Here is a 26,978-nt window from a genome sequence, read left to right on the forward strand (position 1 = left end):
GTTCTTATGGGTGTGAAGGGATTGTTAATGATCGCTGAGAATTTAAACGCCGAGTCCAGCTGGACGGGCGGCCAAGCATCCGGCCAACCTGAGAGAACGTGACATTTACCGTAAGAGCACGGGCGAGTTTTTAAAAAAAGAAAAAGAGGTTTTGAATGTAATTCCTCCATGTGTTTGAGTCTTTACCAACGCAAATGACACTAGTGCTTCACAGGCCAAATAACAAACTCACTTTACTTCATCTGCCTCAAGCTGCGCTCAAAAAGTTCCCAGTAATAATAGTGACTCAAACCTGATATCTAAACTGGTTCAAGCATGAAATCTTCAGCAGAGGTGGACTGAGCATAGCTTATTGCAGAGTGTATGTGTTGGCTAACAATACACTATTACAGGGTTAGTGTAAGATAAACCAGACGAACATCATGAATCTGTACCAAAATCATGTTAGGATGTGTGTTCGATACCTTTTTTTCTACATTTTTAGACTCCCAAATTCCAATATTTGATTCAGTTCATTGAGGTCATCAAAATATATTGATTTAATTAGATTAATTTAAATTTTTGTCTTATCACAAAACTGAGATATGCTTCCTCTTCGCTCACACTAGCGACAGCAATGAGAAATAATTCTCCGGAGTCATGACAGTACAGAAGCAGAACCTTTCTTGTGTCTTTTAGCAGTTAAAGCTGTATTTTTTTTAACAGCATTAAGCAAGAAATCCTTACCAACTGTTACATATAAACCAAACTTCTGCACCTCTTATAATCCATAATTTAACAAAATTGGGGGAAAAAATTGCAAAATTAACTAACTTAAAAATTAAAAACTGTCAAAAAAAGCATTCACTTTCATAGTAAAGCACTACACGTAGCAGCTATTTGGTAAATATCTGCTTCTTAGCATCCAGATGTTCGTTAATTTTTACAATTTTTTTGCTGGAAACAATGGAAACAGTTTGGGTGAATCAAACTTCAGAACAATCTGTCAAAGTGAGGCAAACTGCAGAAACAGGTGTTAACCATCTTTCAAACTACATATTGTCATTTGATTGATTGTTAATATAAAAAGACTGATTGCAGCAGCTTTAAATTGGGATCAAAAATGTTTTAACTCGGATGATACCGCTGCCATTAAAAACTGCCTTTTTTTTGCTTCAAGTTTAAATAAAAGAAATCTGTCTTGAGCATGTTTCCAAGAAGCCCATTAATCTCATCAAACTGTTTCAAAGCACGACTTCTTTACGCAAAATGTGTCTGTTGGTGACTTCTTGCTAAAATATTCACATCTTTAAGGCATCGTGTCATTATGTGGAGAAAGAAGAGAGACATATGAGTCAAACAAATGAGAGAATATTGTTTTTTATGTTATCGAACCACACACCTGAGAGTGACCTCAGCTTTCAGAGCTCCAAAATGTGCCTGATGGTCACATCCACTTCATCTAAAGAGCCTCAGCTGCCTCCTTAAAGCCTGAAGTGTTCATGCCTGAAAACCATCTGTGTGGTAAAAACTCGGCTCCAGTTCTGGGCGTGGAGCGAGTTACTCAGCAGAAAGCGATTACCACAGCTGTGTTGTAGAGGTCAGGAGTTACCACCGGTTTAACTGTAAGCAGAGAAGTGCACTCTGGGAAAAACGACAAATGATTGCATCTCTGAATCATTCATAACTGCAGACATGTGTCAGCTCATGCTTGTTTCCACAATAAAACAAGCGTATCAGTCGATCACAGTAATCAAAGTGCTGCTGCAAAAAGCTGCTGCTCCAATCCAAACACTCTGACAGTGTTTACAAATATGCTGCGCTGAAATATCCCAAAACACTTTGTAAGGGTATAAACTATCGCACAGCCAGGAGGCTCTTCCACCTCCGTGAGTGATGGTGTTCAGATGCTCTGGGGGAAAGCGGAGGATTCTGAGCTGGCTGTCTGATACGGAGGATGACTGGCACGACACGAGACACGTGGCTGACAGTTTCAGATGGATCAGATGGATGAGCTGATTCATCCTGAGTGTCAACACACCAGCAGGCCGTCCGGCTCTATCAGGGGTCACGACCCGCCTGCTGTTCATTACCCAGCAGGTCACTTCCTGGATGAGCCGGACAAATAAGGACACAGACAGATGCTGGACCGCTGAGAGTCAGTCGTGTGTGTTTCCTGTCTGATTTACTAGTAGCTGTGTTATGCTTAAGGATAGAGATAAAAGCGTCTAATCTATTAAAAATGATAGCCCAGTTGATACTGGACTTATAATATTGATACCTAAGAGTTTACAAAATGCAACAATGACATACACTACCGTTCAAAAGTTTTATGTCACCCAGATGATATCATGTTTTCCATGAAAATTCACACTTTTATTCATGTACCAACATAATTGCACAAGGGTTTTCTAATCAACAGTTAACATTTCAACACCATTAGCTAACACAATGTAGCATTAGAACACAGGAGTGATGGTTGCTGAAAATGTTCCTCTGTACCCCTATGGAGATATTCCATTAAAAATCAGTGTTTCCAGCTAGAATAGTCATTTACCACATTAACAATTTTTTTGACTGTATTTATGATTCATTTAATGTTATATTCATTGGAAAAAATGTCTTTTCTTTCAAAAATAAGGACATTTTTAAGTGACCCCAAATTTTGGAATGGTAGTGTAAGTGATCTTATGATAGATTTCTTTGATTACAGTTTTACAGAATCCTCTAGAGCTTCAATGATTAATCGATTAGTTGTCAACCTTAATTAATTTCATGCAATAAGGTGGAAAGTATTACAGATCCATAACTGCACAAGCCACAAAATCCAAAAAACCAAGCCTGTAATAAATCAAGTCAAATGGAAAACTGTTAAAATCACAAATTTATGAGAGACAAATATGTATATCTGTTGAGATGCATATCTTAAAACAGCACTGACTGATCAAAAATCTTGGACAATGGACCCAAAAATGCCAGGACCAACATGACTAGCAATTAATATGCTAAAGCAGGGCTACTTAAAATAACATACTTAAGGAAATAATGCTAATTGACAACTTTTGATAGTCGATTAATAAATTTGACAAATATATAAAAATACTTTTTCAAAAGTCAAAATCTGCTGATTCCAGTTTCTTTAATGTGGGTATTTTCCATTTTTTTTTTCTCGGCAATGACAGTAAACTGAATATCTTTGGGTTGTGGACAAAGGAAGACATTTGAGGATGTCGTTTTGGACTTTGGGAAACACTTATTGATATGTTTCACCATTTTCTAACATTTTATAAACCAAATAATGAATGCATTGATGAATAAAATAGTAAACTAATTAACCAGCAATGGAAATGATTATTATTTTCAGCGCATTTTACAGCCAATTTGTCAATCTGAACTCGAAATCTAGTTCAACATTTCTGTACCACATTTTCTTAATACTTATAATTTCTTGTTACTTACATATCTATAAAAAATGCCAACATCAGCCAATATCTCTGTCAGTAGTTATCATATTTTAGCAGTACTTGAGTTTTAGTACTGATACAGAGTTCTTCCTGGCTCAGAATTAACCTTTACGTTGCCTAATTTGACAGAAATCTCTATATTTTCTTGTTATTCTTGACCAATGGAGAAATGAAAATGTTTATTATGCTTATGTGAATGAAACCTCAGTTAACAAAAGTAGTTTAAAAAAATGGATTTGCCATTTAATTTAATTTTTCATTATTTTGGCGCTGGTGATTTTTCTAAAACCTATTTGTGGGCACCAAAAATTCCTGTAAGCACAAAAAAACCTGCTGATACCAGAACCAGATGTTAATTTGAGCAGCGCAAATGTCTTTTTAATTTAAAACATCTCTATTTGAATGTTTAGTTAAACACAAACAGCCACAGCCACATTCTGACTAAGTGAATAAAGTCTATTAGAAATGGTTTCACCAAAGTAAAGAGAATGAACTAGACCAACCAACTGATGTCCAACCCTAATTAAACTAGACTCATCCTAAAGAGAGAAATAAAAGATATTCCAGGAAATAATCCCACCCAAAAAAAGGCCTAAAATGGCTTAAAATTGACTGTTTAAGCTGCATATAGTTGTTGTTTCAGCAATGTTTAAATGACTACATCTCAAAGTGAAGCAAGTCCAAGTTAAAATTGAAATTACAGCCTTTTCAACTGAAGTTTTAACATGGACGCCTCAATGTCTTTTAACCTACAAATTACTAAAACCTGCTTGTGGTTTTCTGAACTATACTGCCACGTTTCTCCGCCAGAAAACAGCACGGTTTGGGTTTCAAAACGACGAATAAATGGTCAAAGAAAAAGAAGTAAATCATAACATTTGACTGTACATTTAAAATAAAAGCACAGAAAACCAAACATTAATAATAGGTAACAGAGATGCTGGGAGAATAACATCCCTTCACTTTACATGAAAATGTCCAGATGAAAATGAAACCGTCACGACAAACAGCTTTCACACGTTCTCACATTATCTGTCAGACTAACAAAGCCCAGCTGCACGAATCCTCACACATGGATAAAATATCTTGAGGTCAGTAGCACATGAAGCTTGTGGAGTAAAGTGTAATGTGTTCAGGCCTGCTGCTGGAGTTAAAAAAGCTTCTACGGTGACAAATTTCTCAATAAATATTCCGAATAGGAAGAAGGGAACTTTAGGGAGACGGTGGAAAAACAGACATGAATACTGAGCTCCTTGTTCACAGTTTACCATCAGAGACTAGGTTTCCTTTAGTCTGGGCATCCATCATTGAAGCGGACACGGATTCATCATCTTTCCCCTTCGCCTACACAGTTGGATCAGACCAACCGCAACCACAAAAACAACCGTCGTCCAGGATGCTCAGACCGCAGGCTGACAACACTTTTACTGCTCACAGCAAAACAAAAACGATGCCCCGCACACAAAGGGCCTCTCCGAAACCAGAGCAGCACACCAGCGGGGCTTTTAAATGTAAATGGATTCCCTTTGTCATTGTGTGTTTTGGCTGAACAGAGTCAGCCATTGTTTCTGTGAAACCTCGATGTTGGAATGATGTCTGGACAATGTCCACCTTGGTGATAATAAAGTGTCTCCAAGCTTGCATCTTTCACCAGCCTCATTTCCTGAAACAAAGGATTACCCAAACATCAGCTTTTTCATCTCACGAGGGCCCCTGAGATGCCAAAATAACGTTCACGAGGCCACAGCGAAGCCCAGCTGATGCATGGTTCGTGTTCATTAAAGGACCTTGTTTATTTACTGTAAATAGCAGCAGGGACGCTATAGTAACGGATGAGAACACAAAGCTGTGAGCTGAGGTCACCCAAACTGTGATTTGGATCGCTGCCTTGCCTAACACACTCTCAAGCTCCTTCCAGGAACCAGAGTGCAGATTTACTCCAAGAGGGCAATCAGGGAATTATACACCGGGCAGCAAAGAGAAAGAGAGATGAAGACAAACTGCAGCAGTGGAATAAAAACCATTACAGAGGTAGAGGTAGCCATACAAGAAGTAAACGAGAAAAAAAGAAAGAAAGAAACCTACACAACAAGAACCCAAAGAAAGCCAGTAAAGGACAGACAAATAGGAAATAAAAAGGACAAAGAAAACTCAATGAACATTGACAGAAAAGGCTTTATATTAAAAGGACGCTAATGAAGAAAAGAGAAGAAAAAGAAAGAAAATACATCCATGCCCTTCATAGTGACACATACAAGCATTCTCCTCCACTATTGATGGGAAATCTGTTGCAGACATAAATACATATATTAAAACACTCAATATAAAGAGTAATTATCTACTTTGTTTGCAGTTTGAGCTATTTTGCCAACAGTTTGTTGCAGTACCATGAGTTGACACTAGGGCAAATTAGCAGCAAGGATAAATGAAAATCTGATATTTCCAACTTGCTTCCTTTCGATGCTTTTCATTAGGCTACCATGTCCTCATGTCTTAGCTCCTCCCAAAGAACACTGTGGAGAGAGATCCAACTAATAGACATGAGACCAAACTTGTCTCTCTTCAATCTGAATTCTTCCTAAAGCCTCAACTCTCCTTGGAGTGCATTTCAGGGAGATCCTCTACGACAGTGGAGCGGTAACCATTTCCAGGTCATGGAAGGAGAGAAGATCTAAGAAACACCTGTAACTGCCACTGTAAATGTTTCCATGTGATTGACATGCAAATTTAAAATGAATATTTGAAATGTTGCAAAAAATTATGATTTGATGCTAATAAACTAGGTGTAATGTTGTCAGAAGGTGGCGCTATAGGCTATGTTAACCTTGGCTGTAATAAACAGAATAGAACAGAACAGAAACAAAAACAGTTTGCCACCTGCGAAAAAACCTTGAAGAAGAAGAAGACAAGGAGTTAATATATCTCATCTCCCCCTCTACAGCCCCACTTCAGTTAAACATACTATTTCTTTTACTCTTAGGTGTTTCTTTCTGTTGTTTTTTTTTTTTAAAAGATAGCTGCCATCTTTCGTTTATCCTCCATTACTCAAACAGGAATACAATGTTTTACAAGCTCTCCGATACACAGTAATGGAAGCCAAGTTGTTTTACGGTCAGCAGGGAGATGATGGCCCAGAGCGTGAGTCATGCACGGCTCGGTTTTCTCTGTGGCACGGTGAGGTGGCCTGTACTGAATCATGCGCTGAGTGTGTGTGCGAACAAGTGCACCGGTCCATGACTTTCAGTGTTTGTGGACATAAATCAGGAGCTTTTCAGGTACTTCGAACTGCAGCTTTGATTTTAAAGAGAAACCCCTCTTTTGGATCTTCCATCAACAGTCCGTGATATTTGATGCTCTCCAGGAGAAAGTTTGCGATGCTTTAAATGAGCTCCTCCAAGTTTTGACTTCCTAGAGTGCATTCACTGTACACTCGCTCCATTTAGATCTGCAACTTGGAAAGAAGAGGTGAAGGAGATTTTCCATCAGAGAAAATGTGAGTTTAATGTCTTTATACAGAAGTCTGGAACCATCAAACAAAAGATTCATCACCAACAGCTCTTGTAATAGCGCTTCTGGGTGGACTTTCCTCTAAAGGAGCATGCAGAGGGAGCTTCAGTGCATCCATGCTGAATACCATCCCCTCCTGCACTGGAGGTCCTGGCTGTGTGGTTGCTCCACCTAATAACGGGCTGTTTAACAGCATGGAGGATATATTTTGTCCAACAACGTGCCCACTGCACTCACTTCAACGCCGTACCTGTCAATGACGCCATCAGAGGAAATGTAGAATTAGGGCCAGAGGGTTTTGAGTTCATGGGATGGCTCTGGGGCCCTGCAGGAAACCGACACCATCCCAGCTTCATGTGTGGCCTGATTTAGGCTCCATCTCTTTTATTGCATGTGATGGAAACCATACGCTTCCATCACACGAGACAGTCGGGCATGACGCTCACGGCCAGGAGAAAATGAGGACGCTCAGTCACAAAAGGACGATGTTGGAGAAGAGACGACATGTGAGAAAATACGAGCAATAGAAGGGAGAGGGAAAATGATTTAAGATCTGAGAGGTGGAGAGAAAGAAATGATGGATGAACTGTAAAAACCAGTAATCCTTGTCAGATTCAACCCAACACAAGCCAAGAACCTCTCAGGGACTGTGACACGGGCCAGATCGTCCACGTATGAACTGAAGCAGCAGAGGAAAGTGGTGCCTCTCTGACAGGATATTTCTGACTGTGCTTTGTATCACATCCAACAAAAGACATTGTCAAATTCTGAGGCAACCAAGATTACAGCATCCAGCAGCTCTCGCAGGCTCCAGCTGTCTGCTGCCTCGCTGTGGGGGAGAAACGCAGGACTTTTCTTTCCACATAAAGATCTAATTCATCTGTCAGACCTGCTTTGATCTGAGGACAGGTTTCCATGGCTATACTGGACGTAAATTAAAAAGACAGAGGCACGAAGCATTTAGTTAATACATGGTTGTATATCAGCTTACAGACGGGATAAATACTGACAGCAGAACGTCTCCACTTAATAAACAGTTTTGAAAGATGCAGGCGGCTTTTACTAATGGCAGGGTTTTCATTTTGGAAAATATCTGCCTTAATGTCCCAGAAGGAAGACAGTCTCAAGAAAATGACGTGGTTAAATACCTGATGAATTGAAGACTCCCTGCAGAGAAAATCAAGTGTTTTAAATAGTTAACATGTTCGTATGGTGTTTTTTTATATGCTAGAAGTCACATCATGAATGAAATAAGCACCGTGGCAGGACATTTCCACCTTGAAACTGCAGTGTACTGATGACAGGCTCAAAAACACAAATTCAGACTTCTGGGGTTTCATATGTAACAAATATAAGTGACCAATCCTGTCAGCTTGTGGGCAGGACTTTCTGTATTATTATTCTTCAGAATCTGTTTCCTGTTCGTACATGAACGGCTAAATTATTCCAGACTTGTAGCATAATGGCAACTGTGTAGTTGAGAGTAGTTTTACAGTGTTGAAGTAGAGTTGTAGGTGAGCTGGTGTGCTTGAGATTCAGTGAGAGAGACTGAGACTTAACGAATCTGTATATTCTAAAGGGAGTGAGGTAGAGTCACATCTAAACCAGAGATTATGTTCAAATACATTACTTTGATACACAGCAATGAGCTTTAAGGGCTTTAAACGGTGATTGGAGGGGAACTTTTACTTTACAAAGTTGTTAAAATGTTGCAAAAAGTTGCATATGTACACACTGAAATGACACGGAGCAAGATAATCATTCACTTATGCCTCGTTTCCACAGTTTGTCTTCATGTCCTTAAATCTGTATAATATATGGACTGTGCTCCGTGTTGTTCAATGCAAGGAAATCATTAAAAACATTATATTACAAATGGATTGAAACTTCACTGCAGAAATACAGAAGAGGCTAATTAGAATTTATCAGTTTTTGCTGTCCAGCTTTATGAAATATGTGCACGAAGAATTACAGAAAACTAAAACAGGACCAGTAATGCATAGCATCAAGAAGTGAGGACAATCTCCTGCCACAAGTGAAGCCAGTTTGGTAAAATATTTAGTTATTGGATGTACTAACTGCTACAGCATGTGTGTTCTCTGTATGTTACACAGTTAGCGTGTGCTAAACTAGCTACACACTGACTGTTTACATAATCAAACAACTGAATAGCCTGTTAGTCATTTCATTTTTCCAACACAGAATTCAGTCTCTCCATAATCTGTTGCAAAAGCTAAAAAAATTTGAAGTACTTGAGGCAAATCCCGGACCATAAAAAGAAGACGGAGTTTTGCAAACACATCAGCGATCACAGAGACTCTTATAAAAAATGAATGGAGTTCTACTTAAGTGGTTTATGTGTATAGAGGTATGTGAAAACCAGACGTCAAAGCCCCAGTTTGACTCCGTTTTGGTCTCTACCAACTGCTGAGGGAAATATTCACCTCGTTGGATGCTACATGCTTCATTATGATCATCAGCTAGAGGCTAATTACTCATACGTTTTTATTGCTAGAAACAGTCGCCTGCTGCGGCTGCAAATTTGTGGACTGTGACCCCAAAACAATGAGCTAAAAGAGGCTAAAAGGCTCCGTAAAGCTGGAGTGAATAACAGTGCAAGGAGATTATCATCATAAGTGACCCCGTTGACCTCACATACACTACCGTTCAAAAGTTTGGAGTCACCCAGGCAATTTCACGTATTCCAAAAAAACTCACACTTTTATTGATGTGCCAACATAATTACACAAGGGTTTTCTAATCATCAATTAGCCTTTCAACACCATTAGCTAACACAATGTAGCATTAGAACACAGGAGTGATGGTTGCTGGAAATGTTCCTCTGTACCCCTATGGAGATATTCCATTAAACATCAGATGTTTCCATCTAGAATAGTCATTTACCACATTAACAATGTCTATACTGTATTTCTGATTGATTTAATGATATCTTCATAGAAAAAAAAAGCTTTTCTTTCAAATATAAGGGCATTTCTAAGTGACCCCAAGCTTTTGAAGAGTAGTGTAGATTAACTGATAATCCAGAATGTTGATTAGTGCAACCTCTGTGTAAAATTAAGATCATTCCCTCTACAGATGTCATGGAACAATACAACCGATGCTGGCCTCCTATGAAGAACGAGCAGGACTCCCCATTCCTCATCCTCCCATAATGACATCTCGCCAACTGATAGTAAAAGGTAGAGAAATAAACACTTCCAAAATGGTTTTCAGATGAGCTGTGGTCAGACAGCATCCACAGCCGCCTCCTACCTCCAGCCCAGAGGCCCTGCTCGACTCTGCTCAGCCTCAGCACTACACAAACAGGTCGTCTTTCCAGAAAATTTCATCAACAATGGAGTAGGGAGTGGGAATGGACTTACTCAGCTCGGGGATTTGGGGCCCACAGAGTGACTTGGGTTTTAGTTACAAAGCAAAACATCGGAGCCTAACCACTCCAAACGTTGCAGCTCTCTAGTAAGTGTGTGTGTCTCTTTATGTCTGAGTGTGTGTGTGTGGCCCACTGGTTAATGACCATCACATTAGCATCCAGAACCCGACAGCCTGCCTACGCTCAGCTTTGAAAGAAATACAACACCATCAGCAGAAAGAGAAGCGAGTTCAAAGTGAGAACGCAGGAAAGCAGGACAAGAAAAACAGAAGAAACACTTTATCCAGTGAAGATCAAGATTCAAAGGCTGTTTGTCTTCTGTCAGTTGCAAGAAATGATCACAAATGCAGCACTTAATAACATCGCTGTGTTGGATTTCTGTCTGCATCATATTCCCTTTCAAATGAAAACGCAACACGAGACAAAACCCAGCATCTGTAGTTCGCTTCCAGTCAGCACTTTCTGGATTTAAGAAAGTTGTGGATCTTTCCTGCAGAGTCGTCTCTCATCTGCAGAGACCTGGAACAGAATTTCTGCCTCCAAAACCTCATCTGATCGATGTTGTCCAACCTGGATCAGGTCTCCTGTTAGCTGCTTCAGGTGCCAGTCAAAATGTGAAACCCGCTACAAAGACCCCCAGAACCGACGGAGCGCTGGCAAGTACTTCAAAGAAAAACAAGCAGCTAAATGTCACCAGTTGGAGAAAACCAGAAATAAAATAAATAATGTGGCGTTCTCCCTCTGATGAGCAGCTGGGATAATAAACCACAAGATGGTATCTGTGGCATGGCCCTTGTGACTCCCAGGTTTGTTGGTACTTTTGGAAATTTGAATGGGAAATAAAGGCATCGTCATTCCTCTGATACATTTTTTGAATCTACCTTTATTTTCTTTTTCTGTCATCTTAGCCCATTACTAGGAGTCTTGTATGAAGTCCAAAAATGGGTCAAAAACTTTGCATCTAGCTGCTAATAAACCATTAACAGATTTTATTCCCAAAACAAGTCATAGATGTGTTAAAACAACTGGACTGCAAATAGTGTATGCTCAGTGTTACCTTGTGGAATTTTAAACACACTGCTTTGGTGCATTATTTATACAAATACTTGTATAATTTTGCTTGTTCTCACCAACGTCAGTTGCCCAGACAATGCTTTTTCTACTGATCTATGGGTGGCAGTAACACACCGAGGAACATACTACTAACATGGGTGTAAATAATTTAGGTTCCGAAATGATCAAAAATCAGCTTGTGTGTATTTTACAGGAAGAAAATGCACTTAGACCTCAAAGATGCACACTAGGTCTTTTGTTGAGGGATACTGAATGCAAAAAGTCTTTGTTTCAAGTCTTTGTTTGGTAAGAAGAACATTTGTAACCTTATTTTTAAGCTGCAGCCACAACAGCTCGCACAGCTGTTGCCTCCAAGGCTAGGACTTGAGACTAGAAAGCAGCCTAATGATGACTTGATGCTCCACCTCAGACAGGAATGAAAAACTAATGTGTAGTGAAGCGTTTTCTCTTCTCTTAAGCTGCACCTAACATGAAGTTCCAACAACAGTGAAGGTTAAAATGAGGTTAATTCCACTTCAGCTACTTCAGTCCATACCAGCCACGGGACCACAAAACCGCATTTGTGGCACGACAAGCAGATGGAGTCAGAGATTGAAGCATAGCATCAGAATAACACTGACCGATGCATTAACAGCTCCAGATGACTGAGCTTCACAGGAACCATAATACTTCCAGCTAGAACAGTCATTTACCACATTAATAATGTCTAGAATGTATTTCTGACTAATTTAATGTGATATTTATTGAAAAATAATGATTTTCTTTCAAAAATAAGGACATTTCTAAGTGATCCCAAACATTTGAACAGTAGTGTGTATATGCACTAAAAATCCTCAAACAAACAGGAATGTTTTCTGTCCATCAGACATCTGTGCTGACAAAACCTAACAATCTTCGTGACATTTTTCTCAGTCTGCTGTCTTGCTTCATGTCCTCCTAAAACAGTGTCTGACATGTCAGTGAACTGAGCTGCTCTTCCTGGTCTGCAGAGGTGCAGCCAGATCAAACACTGAAGGAGAAAAAGAGTCATGTGGATACTTGACAGGAAACTGGTTGGGAAAATCTCTGCGGGACGTTTCTTTTACAGAGCGTGCCCACATCAGCCAAACTCATCTCCACGGTGGCCACATCCACCGCTGACTCTGCCATATGGACGGAGGACCGGCCTTCACCGACACTCGTCTGCTGCTCTCTGACAGCGTGAAGAAATATGTTTCCTCTTCAACACGTCTACCCAGACTGACATTTTCGATGGTTTCTGCTCACTACCTCGGGTGTTGCTTGTGGGTAACGTCAGTATAGCATTATGGTCATCATGGAAGAGGCCGCTCTGTGATTTTAGGGTTTTGTGCAATGAGAAGCTCTGTCATTAACCAGTCGCTTTGACAGAACATGGAGTGCTATAAAACAGGAATATGACTGCGGTCTGGGTGTTGTCAGGTAGTTAAAGGAGCTTAGTTTTAATTCAAACACACATGGTGCAATTGGACTTAAATGCAAATTTGGCAAATATTATGAACAAGTGGCTACAGTATCCTGTATTTCATCATTTTTAAGGTAGCATTTTATGCAGTTTTAGCAATAAAAACAATGATAACACAGGAGCAAACTTGATCAAACTATGCATTTCTCAGAAGGTGGAAACTTCCAAACGGAAAGAAAGAAATTACAATCACATGTGTGAATTGCTCCCCACATGAGTTCATTTTTAAGAGCGTGAGAGCAAACCACATGCAGAATGTTCACTTTTCTTCCAAATGCTCAGAAATCTCCAAAATCCACAAGACAAAACACAAAGAGTAGCAGCTTTTCAGACTGACGGGATGCTCTGCAAAGTGGGAAACAATGGGAATGCCTTCTGTGAGTGCAGCATCATGGGTGTTGGAGTGTCTTCTGGGTGGCCCTGCACATCTGTGGTCAGATGCGGGGGTGTGCCATGTCAGTGTGAACGACAACAAGCCATCCAGGTCAGGAATAAGAGCCGCGTTTTCCTGTTAAAGCCTGTTTAGACGGACACGCTGCAGACGTGAGGGTGGCACGCTCTTCCACCTCTGAACAGCCTGCAGGCAAGAAGAGCATCAGCAGGCAGGAAGAGCTTCTCTGACATCTGTGTTGTGAATCACACGGAGGCGATGCTGCCGACTGAAAAGCAGTAATCAACACCAGACAATGTCTTTAAATTACTCCACACAACTGTTTGTTTAGAGTAATTTAGAAGAAGTGCTGGAGAGGAAACCCCTCTCTGGAGGACTGAGGAACTGAATCTGTGATGCTCTGCAGCCAGAAGGGTTATTTTATTACTCTAAACAGCAAGATCTGATTACCAAAAACAGTTTGCGATCAAGCTTCTGGGCCCTCGTGATCTCCTCTTACAGCTCAGCTATGTCTACAATGCAGAAAAAGGAAGTGAAGCATCCTCCAAATTGCACTCTGATCACAGATATTGTAAGAAAATTGCCCAGTTAACATCATGGAACAACTTCATGATAAAAATAAGAGGCAGTAGCAGGGTTTTAACTTCTTTGGAGAATGTGTCCCTAAAGAAAAAGAGATAAACTGAGATAAATGTATCGACCTCCTTAGAAAAATCTTGGCTGCAGATTCAGGTGATCTGTCATTCCATTCATACCATATTGAAAACTTCACATTTTCCATGCACAAACAGACATATACACTCCAGCAACACCTGAGGTACATACTACCTCAGTAATAGTAAAATTTACATCTGTGTATACAGAAAAACTAAACACTATCATCTTCCTGAATGTAGACTATAAAGCAGATGTGCAGTATTTAACTGAATTATACAAGTGAGCCTATTGAAGTGACCAGGAGCTGTGCTGTTTAGAAATGTCATACATGTATCAATATGTTCTAAGCTTGCTGAAGATTTATATATCTGTTGACAATTTGACTTACAGTATGCCAAATACTGACATGTGTTTAAGTTCATGTAACAATCTGCTCCAGTGAGTAATTGTGCAAAGGAGGAACTCAGGTGACATTGTAGTGTCGCAAAGTTTGCCAAATTAATTCTACTGGTCTGAGAGGGAATCGGCAAACAATGTATTGAATGTGGCGGCTATCAGGTTTGGCTCAGTAAATCACTAGTTTTTGTTTGGGAGCTATTTTTTAGGCATTTTTTGTCATTTTATTTTGTCAGTTTAACAGTGACTACTTGAGAATTCAACTTTGTAAGTAACTATCCTGAAAAACTGCATTTCAAAGCATCCACTGAATAAGTAAGCTCCATGGCAACAAAGGTGAATAAGTTATTGTCATCGGCTATAAAGTGTGTGTTCAGATCCATGTTTCAGTGTAAGTTATCCAAACACTGTGTACTGTGCTCACTGGCTCAGAAAAGGAAATAACAGCCAAGTTTATGCAACATTACAACTGTGTTTCTCTGCCTGTCATCACTGCAGCTTTGGTCCTGACAGTCAAAGCTAGTTAGCATCTACAAGGCTTCAGCAAAGACACAGTCAGGATCCATGGATCTAATTATAATAACCAGTTAAGAGTGTGGTCTCAGAGATCGTGTTAAGAAGAGATTTACCAGGAATTAACTTGAATGCATCTGTTTTGGACAAGTGTGTGCAGAGATGTTGATGATACGACCCATATGTGAACTCTGTATTGATTCAGCTCTGCAGGGAGAAGCTGATAATAATCATTCCTCCCCTGGATGTTTTGATTCAGAGTCTGCACAGACAGGAGGAGCTGTTCACAGATGGATTCATTTTCAGTTGAAAGAGAGAAAGAGAACAAGGCCCACTTCTACAGTGAAATAGGAACTTATCCATTTTAAGTAGCATAAAAATAGAAAATACAAGATGGTCAATGTTAATATTTTAGAGGGCCGTCACAAATAAATTAATGGAAAACACTGATCTGGCAGCATTTTTCAAATAATGTCAGACATCTATTCAAATGTATCAAAATCAAAGGTGTACACTACAATACTGTGTCTCCCCTTTAATCCTGTACAACCTTTTAGTAATTTGAACCTCTTGAGAACATCAGTGGTACTAAATATGACAGAATTTCTGATGCTGCATCTGTTAAGGGGAATTTTATTTGTTCCTTCATTTTTCATAAAACAGAGTCTAATGCTTTTGCTTTGAAATTATTCAACTACAGAGTTTCAGATCAGCACAACAAACCTCTCAAATGGAATCTAAAACTACTTGAATTGTAATTTTCCCCAATGATCAGGTGATCTGTTAGCTCTTTCCAAGTACTCCAGTTCCGTCTCTAAAGTCCTGCTACTGTGTATCTGCACAACACATTAGATATGAACCAACACATCAACTCTCAGTTTTCTGGCAGCCTCCTAAACTATATGGAGTCACTGATTACAGACTACTGTGAACAACATTAACACGATGTCTGCGTGTTCAGAGATGCGAACAGAGTGCAGTCGACCGTATCAGGTATGTGATCTGTGGAATAGCAAACTTCCTTTTTTAAAATGCATTAATTAACCATGCATGCTTAATATGCATTCTTTAAGGTGCCAGAAAATAAATTTAGTGAATTCCTTCTGTCTGCAGTCTGAGCCACACATGGAAAATGTGATAGTCATTATACATCTGACAGGGTTTTGGAGCTGAATGTTGTTCCTCTCCGCTTCAACTCCCTTTTGCAAACCAGGAAGCTGCGGGTTGATCTTGGCAACCCTCGCAGCGCTTTTTTTTCACCCTTTCATTAACATTTCGGACTCTGAATAGCAGATTTAGGGGTCTTTATTGCTCACACTAAAAGAGGAGAAATTAGAATCCCCAAATTGACTGTAAAAGTGAGCCTGTGTGTTCTGCTGCCGGAGGTGTTGGAGAAATCTAAGTGTTTGTGGACACAAGAGACTCAAACACATAAAACTATCGGTTTGTAGTACTGAAGTGATACGTTGTGTGTTATTTTACAGCTGAACACACACAAAATGGCGCGCACACACACCGGAGGGAATACAGATGTAAGATCTAATGTACGAGCTTGTTTCTTGCAGAACAAAAAAGTGCAGCTCGCCAAAACTGAGCTCGTAGTGACAGGAGGCTTTAAAGGAACGCAGGTGTCCTGGAAAACCTCCTCTCTGCTCTGCTCTGCTATTCTTTTATTTAATTACTCAATCAGTGACTCAGACCCCCTGTTTAAGGGACTCAACAGAGGCCTCAGTGAACTCCAGAAACCCTCCCCTGACATCTGCATGTGGGTCACGTCAAGGACACCGGGATTATTATGGTGTGTGAGAGCTGGAGGAGGAACACGGTGGGGTTTGCTGCTTTTCCTCACTCTCAAAGGTGAGTCAGAAAAGTCAGTGACACTCGGATGGTCACAAGCCAGATTGAAAATAGCAGCTAACTACCAGCACATGTGTTGTTCTGGCAAAAACATCACTGATCGACGCCTGCTCTTCGCATTCAGCGCCCGGAGTCATGTTACTGCTGTTTTATTCAAGCTAATGAAGGCGTAACAGAGAGAGAAAGAGGAGGAGGAGGTGGAAAAGTTTGGACGGTTTACAGGATCCGTCAGAATGGACTGTGATGTTAAAACCATCTACTTTCTCTACCTGCTGTCAGAAAGTGAGAGATGTCCTCGGATCGTTCTCTTAAAGTGGCCCTACATCAATTTGACGTCAAACTCAATTTGAGTAGCTATAAACAGAACCACTCACACTGTGAACCAGTTCTTTAAAGTCTCAATGTGATTCAGGTATCATGAATTGGATTTTAACAGAAAAGCTTCATTACTAACTCAAAACACTGAATTTAAAAGATGAGGGCTTTGACCTGGCAGGTAAGAAATATAGAAGAGCAAACTTGGACCAGTCCCAAATTACACAATAGATATGCTCAAGCTTAGTTTCTAGTGTTTTTCACCCATAGTAAGTCTCTATAGTCACAATAACTCCACTTCTCCTGTTGTCATGACTGCTCAACTTGTCATTCAATGCTCAGTTATATGGAGTAGCTGTTCTGAATCACTGTATTTGGTGAATCTATCACCACTCAATTATAAGAAGAAAGTTTGGGATAAAATGTATATCTGAACTTTGGAATGCAAGGAACGACGAATATCACTGTGTAAAGTTAATAAAGTGTTAGCAAGCTTATGCACACATCAGGCAGACTCTAAGAAACATCCTTCTAGTCCAGTATTCACGCTCTCTTTTAGCACTATTTTGATCTCCACCAGCTCCTGACGTAAATATTTGCCACTTTAGCGCCACTATCTTTGCCAGCTAGATGCTGACTCTGCATTTTTGACACATCTAAACAGTTGAGTGATGAGACTGAACCAAAACATTTAAGCTGTGTGCTTTACAACCAAAACAATGAGCCGAAAGATGCTAAAATGCTAAATCTGATCTGCTGAGTTGGAGATGATCGTCTGTGTGTTTATCACAATGGACAACATCTTCCTCTATTGATCAGAGCAGGTTCAGGCTAAAGAATGGAAGAATAAGCAACAGAATATACTCAAAATCAAACATACAAATAGTTATTGTGCAATCTTTATCTTCAGAAGGCAGACTTGAAGTACAAATCTGCCTTTTTTAAAATGTAACATCACAGTAGCTGACGTGAAATGAATTTTAACTTCAACCAAGTTTTCATCAACAGTTGGATTATTTATAAGATAAGTATAAATCCATCCATCCATCCATCCATCCATCCGTATAAAATAACATAAAACTGCACTTAGTTGTTTAGATAGAATACACTGTTGAAAACTCCAGGAAAAAGGAAAATGATGTGTTTGTAAAATTCCTCTGCGGTTCGCTGCCATTTCCCCCTCTGGCTGTCTTTCCTCACAGTCAGACAGTCCAGCAGGGATTCCAGGTTGAAAGAACTGACTTATAACCGAGATAAGAGGGCGTGTAAACGTCTGAGAGTGAAGCCTGTGACAAAGTGAGCTGATAAACTGATTATTTTTTCAAAAGTATTTATGCTCTCATGTCAGAAAGGTGTGTCTCTCAGACATCCACCTCCAGCTGGATCTTATTCGGTTACAACATCCTCCGGCTTCGTTATCTGTTCTGAATCACACAGCCCTTATCTCCTCTCAAAGAGTTCCTCTCGTACTCCTCCGAAGCCATCCATCCACCTCGCCGGCTGCATCTCCTCCACCTTCTCCCCACTTCCTCTCCCCTCCCTTCCCTCCCATCTCCTGGGATTAAATACCATCTTCCCTGCTCTTGCTGCTTATTCAGCATCCATCTCTCCTCTCCTGTGGTGTGAGATTCCTCTAGAACCAGATACAAGGAAATCCCTCATTCCTGGTCTGCACATTGTCTCTTTTTTTTCATTTACACCCTGAGGTTTTAGTTTTACTCTCCTCTCCCTGCAGAGAAAACAAGTCTGACGTGCGAAGCTGCTCTAAAACCCGCCAGCCGACATCTGACTTGATTTCTTAAAATCACGTCGTACTTCTTTGTTTGTGGGTGTCGCCTCGGGGGATAAATCTGTGGTGTCTGCCTGCATTTTTCTCGCTCTTGCTAGCACAAACACTTCTCGATTCTCCTTTGCATCCTCTTGTCACCACATTAATTTCTCAGTTTTTCCTCTAACCTGCTTTGAGGAGCTGCTTTTAAAAGCTTGCGGGTGCAAAATGTTTTTGAGACAAAACATCGGATTGCTGCGGAATTGCAGCTATTAAACTTAAAACAGGAGCAAAAGCATGAAAGAGAATCTCCTGCTCATGAAGCCAGATGGAATAAAGAAACAGAACAACAGCAAAAGCCTCAGTTTATACTGGATGAGCGTCATTACAGAACAAGCAATAGGTGGGACGCAGCAAATCACAATCAGTAACAGGTGGTAAAGAGGCAGACGAGGTTTAACATGTGTGTCTGTGTGCTTAAAAATGATTGAAAATTACCTTAATCCCTTGAAATTGCTTTCAGTTTTCATTGAAATCCACCAAACTGCTCTGCTTTGTCTCTGGATTTGCACTTAGGAGTTTTAAAATTAATGATTTCACCATGACGAGTTCAACACAAGACCTCTGTGATGCCTAAGCCAATTTTAACTTCCTGATTTTTACTAGACAAGCCCTTGAAAGTCCAAAAAAAATCCCAGAGTTTTACTACTTTGTCTGCTCTCAGTTCAACAGGTGACTTGGGTAAGTGTTTTCCCATCTCTGCTCTAACAGGTGCTAACAGGCTGCAGGCTCAGGTCAGGTTTACACGTCTGGAGCCTCCGTTAGAGCTTATTTCAAGAAGAAGAAAAGAGGTCATTTCACTTAAACCTGCGTTAAGTGATTTTTGGCCTCTTGGGAGCTGCAGAAAGACGCCATTAACACAATATTATCACCTTTTTAGTCACATGGAGGAGTAATACTGTTCATTTGGAGCTGCATTTGAGCACACCAAATGAATGTAAGTTAAATTTTGTTAAATTATTCTGTTTTAACCCATTTTATGAAGGCAATATTAGCTCGTCTCTAACCTTCTGTCATCTCTAGACTAGAAAGAACAGAATTCTATCAATTTATAATGCAAAAAAATGCAGATTATATTAGCTTTTGTAGCGGGAGTAAGGATTGTGAACCATTGGACTATGAGAATCTTATACACGAAAAACATAAAAGAAAGTTAGATGAACGTGTTCATCCACACGCACAGTACATGTGTTTGCAAAGACACGCTGACTGTAAAGTCTCAAGGCCAAAGAAAAAACTTTGACAGTGGTATGGCAGCCAGCGAATGAGGAATGTACACTTTACAAAGTGATCAAAAGCTGCCACGCAGTTTTAAGGAAGAACTAAGAGGCAAAATCTGAGAATCCCACAATACAACACTCCAAGAAAAAAGGCAGAAACCACAGCAAAGTGCATAAAAATCCCCGTCAGACATTCTGACAAATGCACTGCAGAGTATCACATGACTTTGTGTATTAAATGTGTCAGTGGCTGACAGACGCTGATGTTAACATAACCATGTCTGATTCCCTGTTAACCAGGATGGATGAGGTGCCAGGTGAGGTGTCATTACGGCTGCAGCTGAAGGTGGTGCTGGAGCCGGGGAATGTTCTTCAGCCGCAAAAGAACCCCGTCGGACCGAACCGAGCCCCAGCTGTGCTGACACAGCTGGTTCCAGGCACGGACAGGCCCGACACCGCGCTCGGCTCCAGGAATTTTCCGGGCCTTGCTGGAGAAACCATAACAAGTGCAGGAAATAGATTAGTGCACTCTGGGTTCCACACCAGCCGCAAACCTCCAGAGTCCGACCCCTTCAAACCCACATGTGTGGGAACGGGAGACACCGGCCGAGGCAGCGAGACCCCATCCAGACATCAGTGCAGGTCTCAGGAGGACGAGCTCAAATCACTGTTTATCCTCCGCCTGTGACTCCCAGAGCTCTGCGTCTTTAATATGACAGGGAGTCTTGCAATTTATCTTTTGGTGCAGTGACTCTGCCAACCCGTCTTGCGTATTTCTAACTTTGTGTTCATTTATCTATGTCCTCTACAGATAAACCTTTGGGAAATCTCAACATACATCATTTTATATACTGTCCTGAATTAGCACTCAATCAAAAAGTGAGTATTCTCAAATACCTTACATATTTTTGTACTTCTGCTACTAAATAACGTTCAAAAATCCCACAAATTTCTCCAGCAATGATGCAATGACAAGGAAATGTATTCTATTCTATTCACTGTCTAAGGGGTTAATTTCCAGTGGATTCCATTAGCATTTTGCTAACATGTGCCACCATTATCACTGGTTATTGCATCCTAATTTAACATGTGCATTGTCCTAAACTATGGATGATATACACATAGGTGGAGAAAGACATGATTATAGCAACAAAAGCTAATGTTCACTGATGTCTCTTAGCTGCTTTTGGTTTGGTTGACTATGTGTCCTCTTGGATGTCACTGTTTCTTCTTTTAACAATGGTTTGTTGTTTTGTGACTGGAAGGTTCCTGGTTTAATTCAGGCCAAGGCCAGCTGCCGGCTCCCAGTGACCAGTGATTATACGAGCCCTAATGGGGCTGTAAGGGTTCAGCCAAAGCTCAGGTAGATTCTGTTTTTATTCTGATGGCCTTCTTATGTCAGTCCCCCACAGGAAAATAAATATGTTCAAACCTTGAACACTGTGGAAGCGATTCCGGCCTGGCTTCAGCTTGGCAGGGAGGGAGATGGGATTACCATATGAATTCACTCAGTGTATGTACTGGTGCAAGTGTGTGTGTGTGTGTCTGTGTGAGCACATTCCCAATTGTATACAAGCGAGTGGAAAATGCGTATCTATACATGTGTTTTTGCAAATATACATGATGTGTGCATTCTTTATGGATGATACTTGAGCAAGAACAAGAATCAGAAACAGCTTGTCCTGCTTTTGTTTGTGTTTGTGTGTGTGTGTGTGTGTGTGTGTGTGTGTGGGTGTGTGTGTGTGTGTGTGTGTGTGTGTGTGTGTGTGTGTGTGTGTGTGTGTGTGTGTGTCTGTGTGTGTGTGTGTGTGTGTGTGTGGGTGTGTGTGTGTGTGTGTGTGTGTGTGTGTCTGTGTGTGTGTGTCTGTGTCTGTGTGTGTGTGTCTGTGTCTGTGTGTGTGTGTGTGTGTGTCTGTGTGTGTGTGTGTGTCTGTGTGTGTGCATTTCCGACCTTCAGAAAACTCACTTCTTTCTTTGCACGTCAGCAAAAGTCCAAACACCCCCCAAAGGTACTTTTTAAGATATTTCAACACATGGTCACTATGTGTTATCGTCCATGTGCTGTGCTCATATTAGACGTTGATCTTTTTTTGTGTGAACCCCATGAAGTTCCTTAGAAAAAGGCAAAGGTAGGAAGTTTGCCTGACTTCTTGCTGATCTGTATAAATTTTAGCCAGAACAGTGAAGGAACCAAATGAAAGCTGTGTCGGATTTCATTACAGCTGCGTTACTGCACTTTATTACAAAACTGAAGATGAGTGCATCGAATTTTGGAATTCAAAGAACTGGAGGAGAACTTCGTGAACGTCCATCTGGGAAGATGAAGCCAGCGATCAAACCATGTGGAGTTTTGTTGCTCCTTTATATTTTCTAATGTATTCTTTATAGAGTGAGTCAAAGCACACGAGTCATTGCTCTTCCAATTTTTTGATCCGACAACTGTGCTGGATCTCTGCAGAAAAGACGCTGTGTTTAGACAATTAGCTGAAAGCCTTTACAACACTGGAAGCACCACTTCCTATTGTGAAATTTTAGTTTTAAAGCTGATTTTTTTGCAGAAGTGTGAAGCGTACTGTAAAAAGCCCGTGCAGAACTACAAGATCCAAGTATATTCCAGGGATATAGTTAGATTTTTTGCCGCCCATTCACTCGTTCACAGACACTCCTGCTGATGACAGCCAGCTACCATGCAGAGGCCTAATGTGGACAGTATGATCTACCTGCTGACAGCCGCTCATTTCTAATGTATCCGTGCTTCAAAACTCTGCACGATGACTTTCATAGTGAGCAGGAATTGATGGAGGCCTGCGGCTTCCTGGAAAAACTTCTGGATCGCTTTAAAAACTGGTCAGTAGTAATGCAAAGTATGTGAAACGTCTATGTAAATAGGCTAAGAAAAACAAAAGCCCGCTGGTACTGTAGGCACTGTTTCTTGTTCGTGTTCACTCTGTAAAACCAGCAGGATTAAGTGTTCCATCTTTCCTTTTGAGCTCGCTGGTGACTTTATAAACTGGACACAACATTCGCAGCCCCGACATGTCACAACAGTTTAAACACCATCGGTCTCCTGGGAGGCTGCAATGAATTACAGCAAAACATGTAGAGAGGAAGTAACTGTTTGTTCCCCCTGAGTACTGACATTATGGCGCTAATGGTGGAAGAATGGAGGCCTGTGATGGTTTGCATGAACGCAGCTCTGTTGCACAACAACAAAGCCTCTGGAGGAGTGAGGCAGACGCTTGGAGCCGGCGCTTCCAAACAGCTGACGAGTCCCTGAGAGGACGGATACCAGCCAGAGAGGAGTTCAGCGGCCCTCTCTTCCTACTCCTCACAATGTCAAGAGTTCATTTGAATAAAGTTAAAAGTGAGCTGGATTTGGCTCCCCTCCCCACTGCTCTCTAATCTAATCCATGAGCGGCACTCACGCGCTCACAGAGAAAGACAAACAGGATGCCTCGACTCGGGTGACTCGGATGAAAGAGATTTTGCTCCGACACAGTTTGAATTCGTCTCCGCCGGTGCTGGTAGAACGTTGAAGTCCGCTGCCTCCCATCATCTACTCTCTCAGGCCGAACTGTGTGTGAACGACTCACAGAGCAGCAACACCCTGAATACAGAGACACACAGGCTCCCAGATCAATGCTGAACCAGCAGAACAGCGATGGAGCTTGTGCTGCGTTTCCAAGGAGAATAATAATGATGTGTTTGAGTGTGTGTGACAGAGAGTTTGCCCATTGGTGCCACTTTTTCATCTTTATCCAAAAGCATGAATGCACTCCGTGGCGAACCTGCTGCCTCACAAAACCCCATAGCAACTGCGGAAATAAAACTGGCGGTAAATCTGGCAACAAAGAGGGAGATCGTGCATGATTAAAGAGCATCTATGAGTAAAGAAAAGTGCATTTATGGAACAGTATGGAGCGTGTTAGCACTTGCAGCGAAGAAAAGATGTCCACTTTAATTACAAAAAGATATTTTTCCATTTTATCAGATGTTTTAGTCACATGAAGTCTTTGTTTGGCAGCAAATATGTGAAAACAGTGAGATCTATGGATTATTGAATTTAACTTTTCTCTGGAAAGAATTCTTACTGTTGGATGTTTAAGAATGTCTTTCAGTGACCAAGAGTTTGCCATTTGGTGCCGTTTTTTCATCTTTATCTAAAATCCTGAATGCACTTGGTGCCTCACAAAACCCTACAGAAATAAACCTGGCAGCAACCTTGCAACAAAAAACGAGATTGTGCATGATTAAAGAGCATGTATGAGTGCATTTATGGAACAGTATGGAACGTGTTAGCACTTGCAATGAAGAAATGATGTCCACCCAAACTAGAAAAGACAGATTTTTCCAATTTATCAGATGTTTTAGTCACATGAAGTCTTTGTTTGGCAGCAAATATGTGAAAACAGTGAGATCTATGGATTATTGAGAGTAATTTCTCTCTGGAAAGACATCGTACTGTTGGATTTTCTAGAATGTCGTATGGTGTAAAGAGAAAAGGAACCGATCAGCCACAACATTAACACCACCTGACTAATAGGTGAAGATTCCAACTCTGATCCGGGTATCCTGTGGTTTCTGCCACCAGGATAGTGGCAGCAGATCCTTTGGGTTCTTTAGTGTTTTAGACTTTAGGTGGGGCCTCCATGGCTTTGGTTTATTCTGGTGCATCCTATTATTGATTGATTAAATTAGGATTTGGGAAGTTTGGAGGACGGGCCTTGAGCTCTTGCTCATGTTCCTCGAACCATTCCTGAAATATTTTTGCAGTGATGCAGGAGAAGAAGCCACTGTTGTTGCCATAAACAGATATATATGGTTTATTTACAGTGGTTTTAAAGTTGTGAATGATCTTTAGAGGGCAGGAATAGTCCACATTCAATAGACTAACATGAGACTACAATCAAGAACTGTGTTGGTAGAAAAAAACGCTACTGAGAAGATGTGACCTCACTGTTGGGTTGTGCACAATTTGAGTTTTCCGTGCCTTTTTTTGGAGTTAAAATGCTACAATTAAATCTAATAACTGTCACTGTGTTGAGGAAGAAAAAGGGAATATCTCACAACGAACTTGAGAAAATACAACCAAAACTATCTGCATGGTTTGATACTACTAGTGAGAAATATGTTTGTTTTCAGTTTGGGTGAACTGATGCTGAAAGTGTTCGTTTTTATCCTTATCTCTCTGGATGGGGTCACTGCAAGTGTGATGGGAAAGCTTCATGTGTACATGACGCTAATGTGCATGTGAACTTTTTAGTTGCACCACAACACTCAGATATGTGTTGACTCCAGTTTCATTTGGAGTAACCACACTTTAGAGGCATATTTGTGTGAGTTAACAAGCTGAAGTGACTCATTCTAAGTGGATAAAGGACAGAGGAGAGTTTCTGAAAACTTCTTGATCTGGGAGGTTCTGTCAGCAAGTTGTTGGGCCTGTGGTGAGCCGGACCTCACAGACTGTCATCCACAGACTCTAAACCATTTGGGCCAAACATGAAGACAGCACAGAGCAGCATGCACATAAATATAAAGGTAATTCTAGGTAAGAAAGACAGTGAGAGCCCACACACTTAGCGGCTTTAATTCATTCACAAAACCATAAAAGTTTTATGATCAGAGCTCCGAGTGAGTCTCTCTTCCACCAAAAGCAAAATTTTTTTTTAAAAAAAGGTCACTTCTCACTCACCGAACCTCTTGTATCCAAAAGACTGTACTTCCTCCTCGTCTGCAAAGTCGTCTGCGTGACATAATCAGAAACATATGACATAAATAGGTCAGCGGCACGCTACTGGGGGTACATTGTGTTTAAAGCAGATGGAAGGAGCTGCATAAACAAAATAAAGCAGACAGAAACACTACGGGGCAGCTGCACGGAGCCAAAGAAACTCATCATGACGTCCCTGAATGCAATGATTTAGCAAAGCAGAGGCAGCCAGAGAGGATTTAGGATCTAGATAGAGAGGCATCGTGTCTTTTGTGGAGATTGGGGGTCCAGAGAACTGTAAAAGCCACAGGCTGCGGTTTCTCTGGGTTGTTGACAGTAAACCCTAATTACACTCTGCTCCAGTACACTGAAGGCTGGAGCAGAGCACAGAGAACATCACTGCTAATGGTTAACAGATGGGGGGCCGACAGGGGGGAGACGGCATGGGGGAGACAGGGAGGGATGAGCTCTGTTTGTTGGTGGGAGGTTAGTCAGATAGATGCCAACTGGATCACACATTACTGGGTGATAAGTCACTCAGTTTGCCTCAGAATGATTAAAATGTTGATGCTACTCATGCAGTTTGCTCTCAAATACAGAAGTTAGTGATGAAACTGCAGGTGTTGCTCACTGCTTTTATTTCTCAGATGTTAAATGTTTTTTTTCTCATTCTCACAGCATGAGTTTAACAAATACCGATTATGCAAACTTAATTAGGTCTTTTATTCCCTTTAATCGGATGCAACTGGTGGAGTTACAGAACTTTCACAACTTCTGCACCATAATGCCATCCAGATGTGACTCACCGACCACAAAGAGATACACACAGATTCAATAAAGCCTCCGGAGACAGGTTTATTTAGCGTTAGATTTTTAAAAAAAATCATGCACTTGTATGTGAGCTAACGAGAGAACTTGGTACCTTTCATGGCGTTTTGTGGCTCGTTGAGGACTGTAGAAGAGATGAGGACTCCTGTCACTTTCTGCGCATCTCAGCATCCAGTGCAAAAGGTGTAAAGTTGCTCCACAGAGACCGACGTCAGTACAGTTAAAGGAGGAATGAAGCTACAAGTCTGAGCTCATGTTCGGTTTGCAGTTTAAAATCCCATCGTCTGTGTTGTCCTGCTCGGTGATAAGTTTGTGTAGCGGAGCTGTGATGATCTGCAGCCTCGTCTTCCAGCGCAGCGCTGAAG

The 26,978-nt window shown here is 40.9% G+C and overlaps 1 protein-coding gene across 1 annotated transcript in view; it reads right to left on the reverse strand.

The window, feature by feature from the left end:
* The window catches only part of LOC111584877 (collectin-12-like), a 43,321-nt gene extending 16,346 nt beyond the window's left edge, over positions 1-26,975 (reverse strand). Inside the window, exons 1-2 of the mRNA XM_055007173.1 lie at positions 26,708-26,975; positions 25,768-25,818 (exon numbers count right to left, since the gene is read on the reverse strand). Coding sequence (XP_054863148.1) covers positions 25,768-25,818; positions 26,708-26,714 — 58 coding nt within the window. The 5' untranslated portion in view covers positions 26,715-26,975. The remainder of the gene's footprint in view (positions 1-25,767; positions 25,819-26,707) is intronic.
* Positions 26,976-26,978: the final 3 nt, after the last annotated feature.

The sequence above is a fragment of the Amphiprion ocellaris genome, chromosome 22 (genome assembly GCF_022539595.1).
Source record: "Amphiprion ocellaris isolate individual 3 ecotype Okinawa chromosome 22, ASM2253959v1, whole genome shotgun sequence".
Classification (NCBI taxonomy): Eukaryota; Metazoa; Chordata; class Actinopteri; family Pomacentridae; genus Amphiprion; species Amphiprion ocellaris.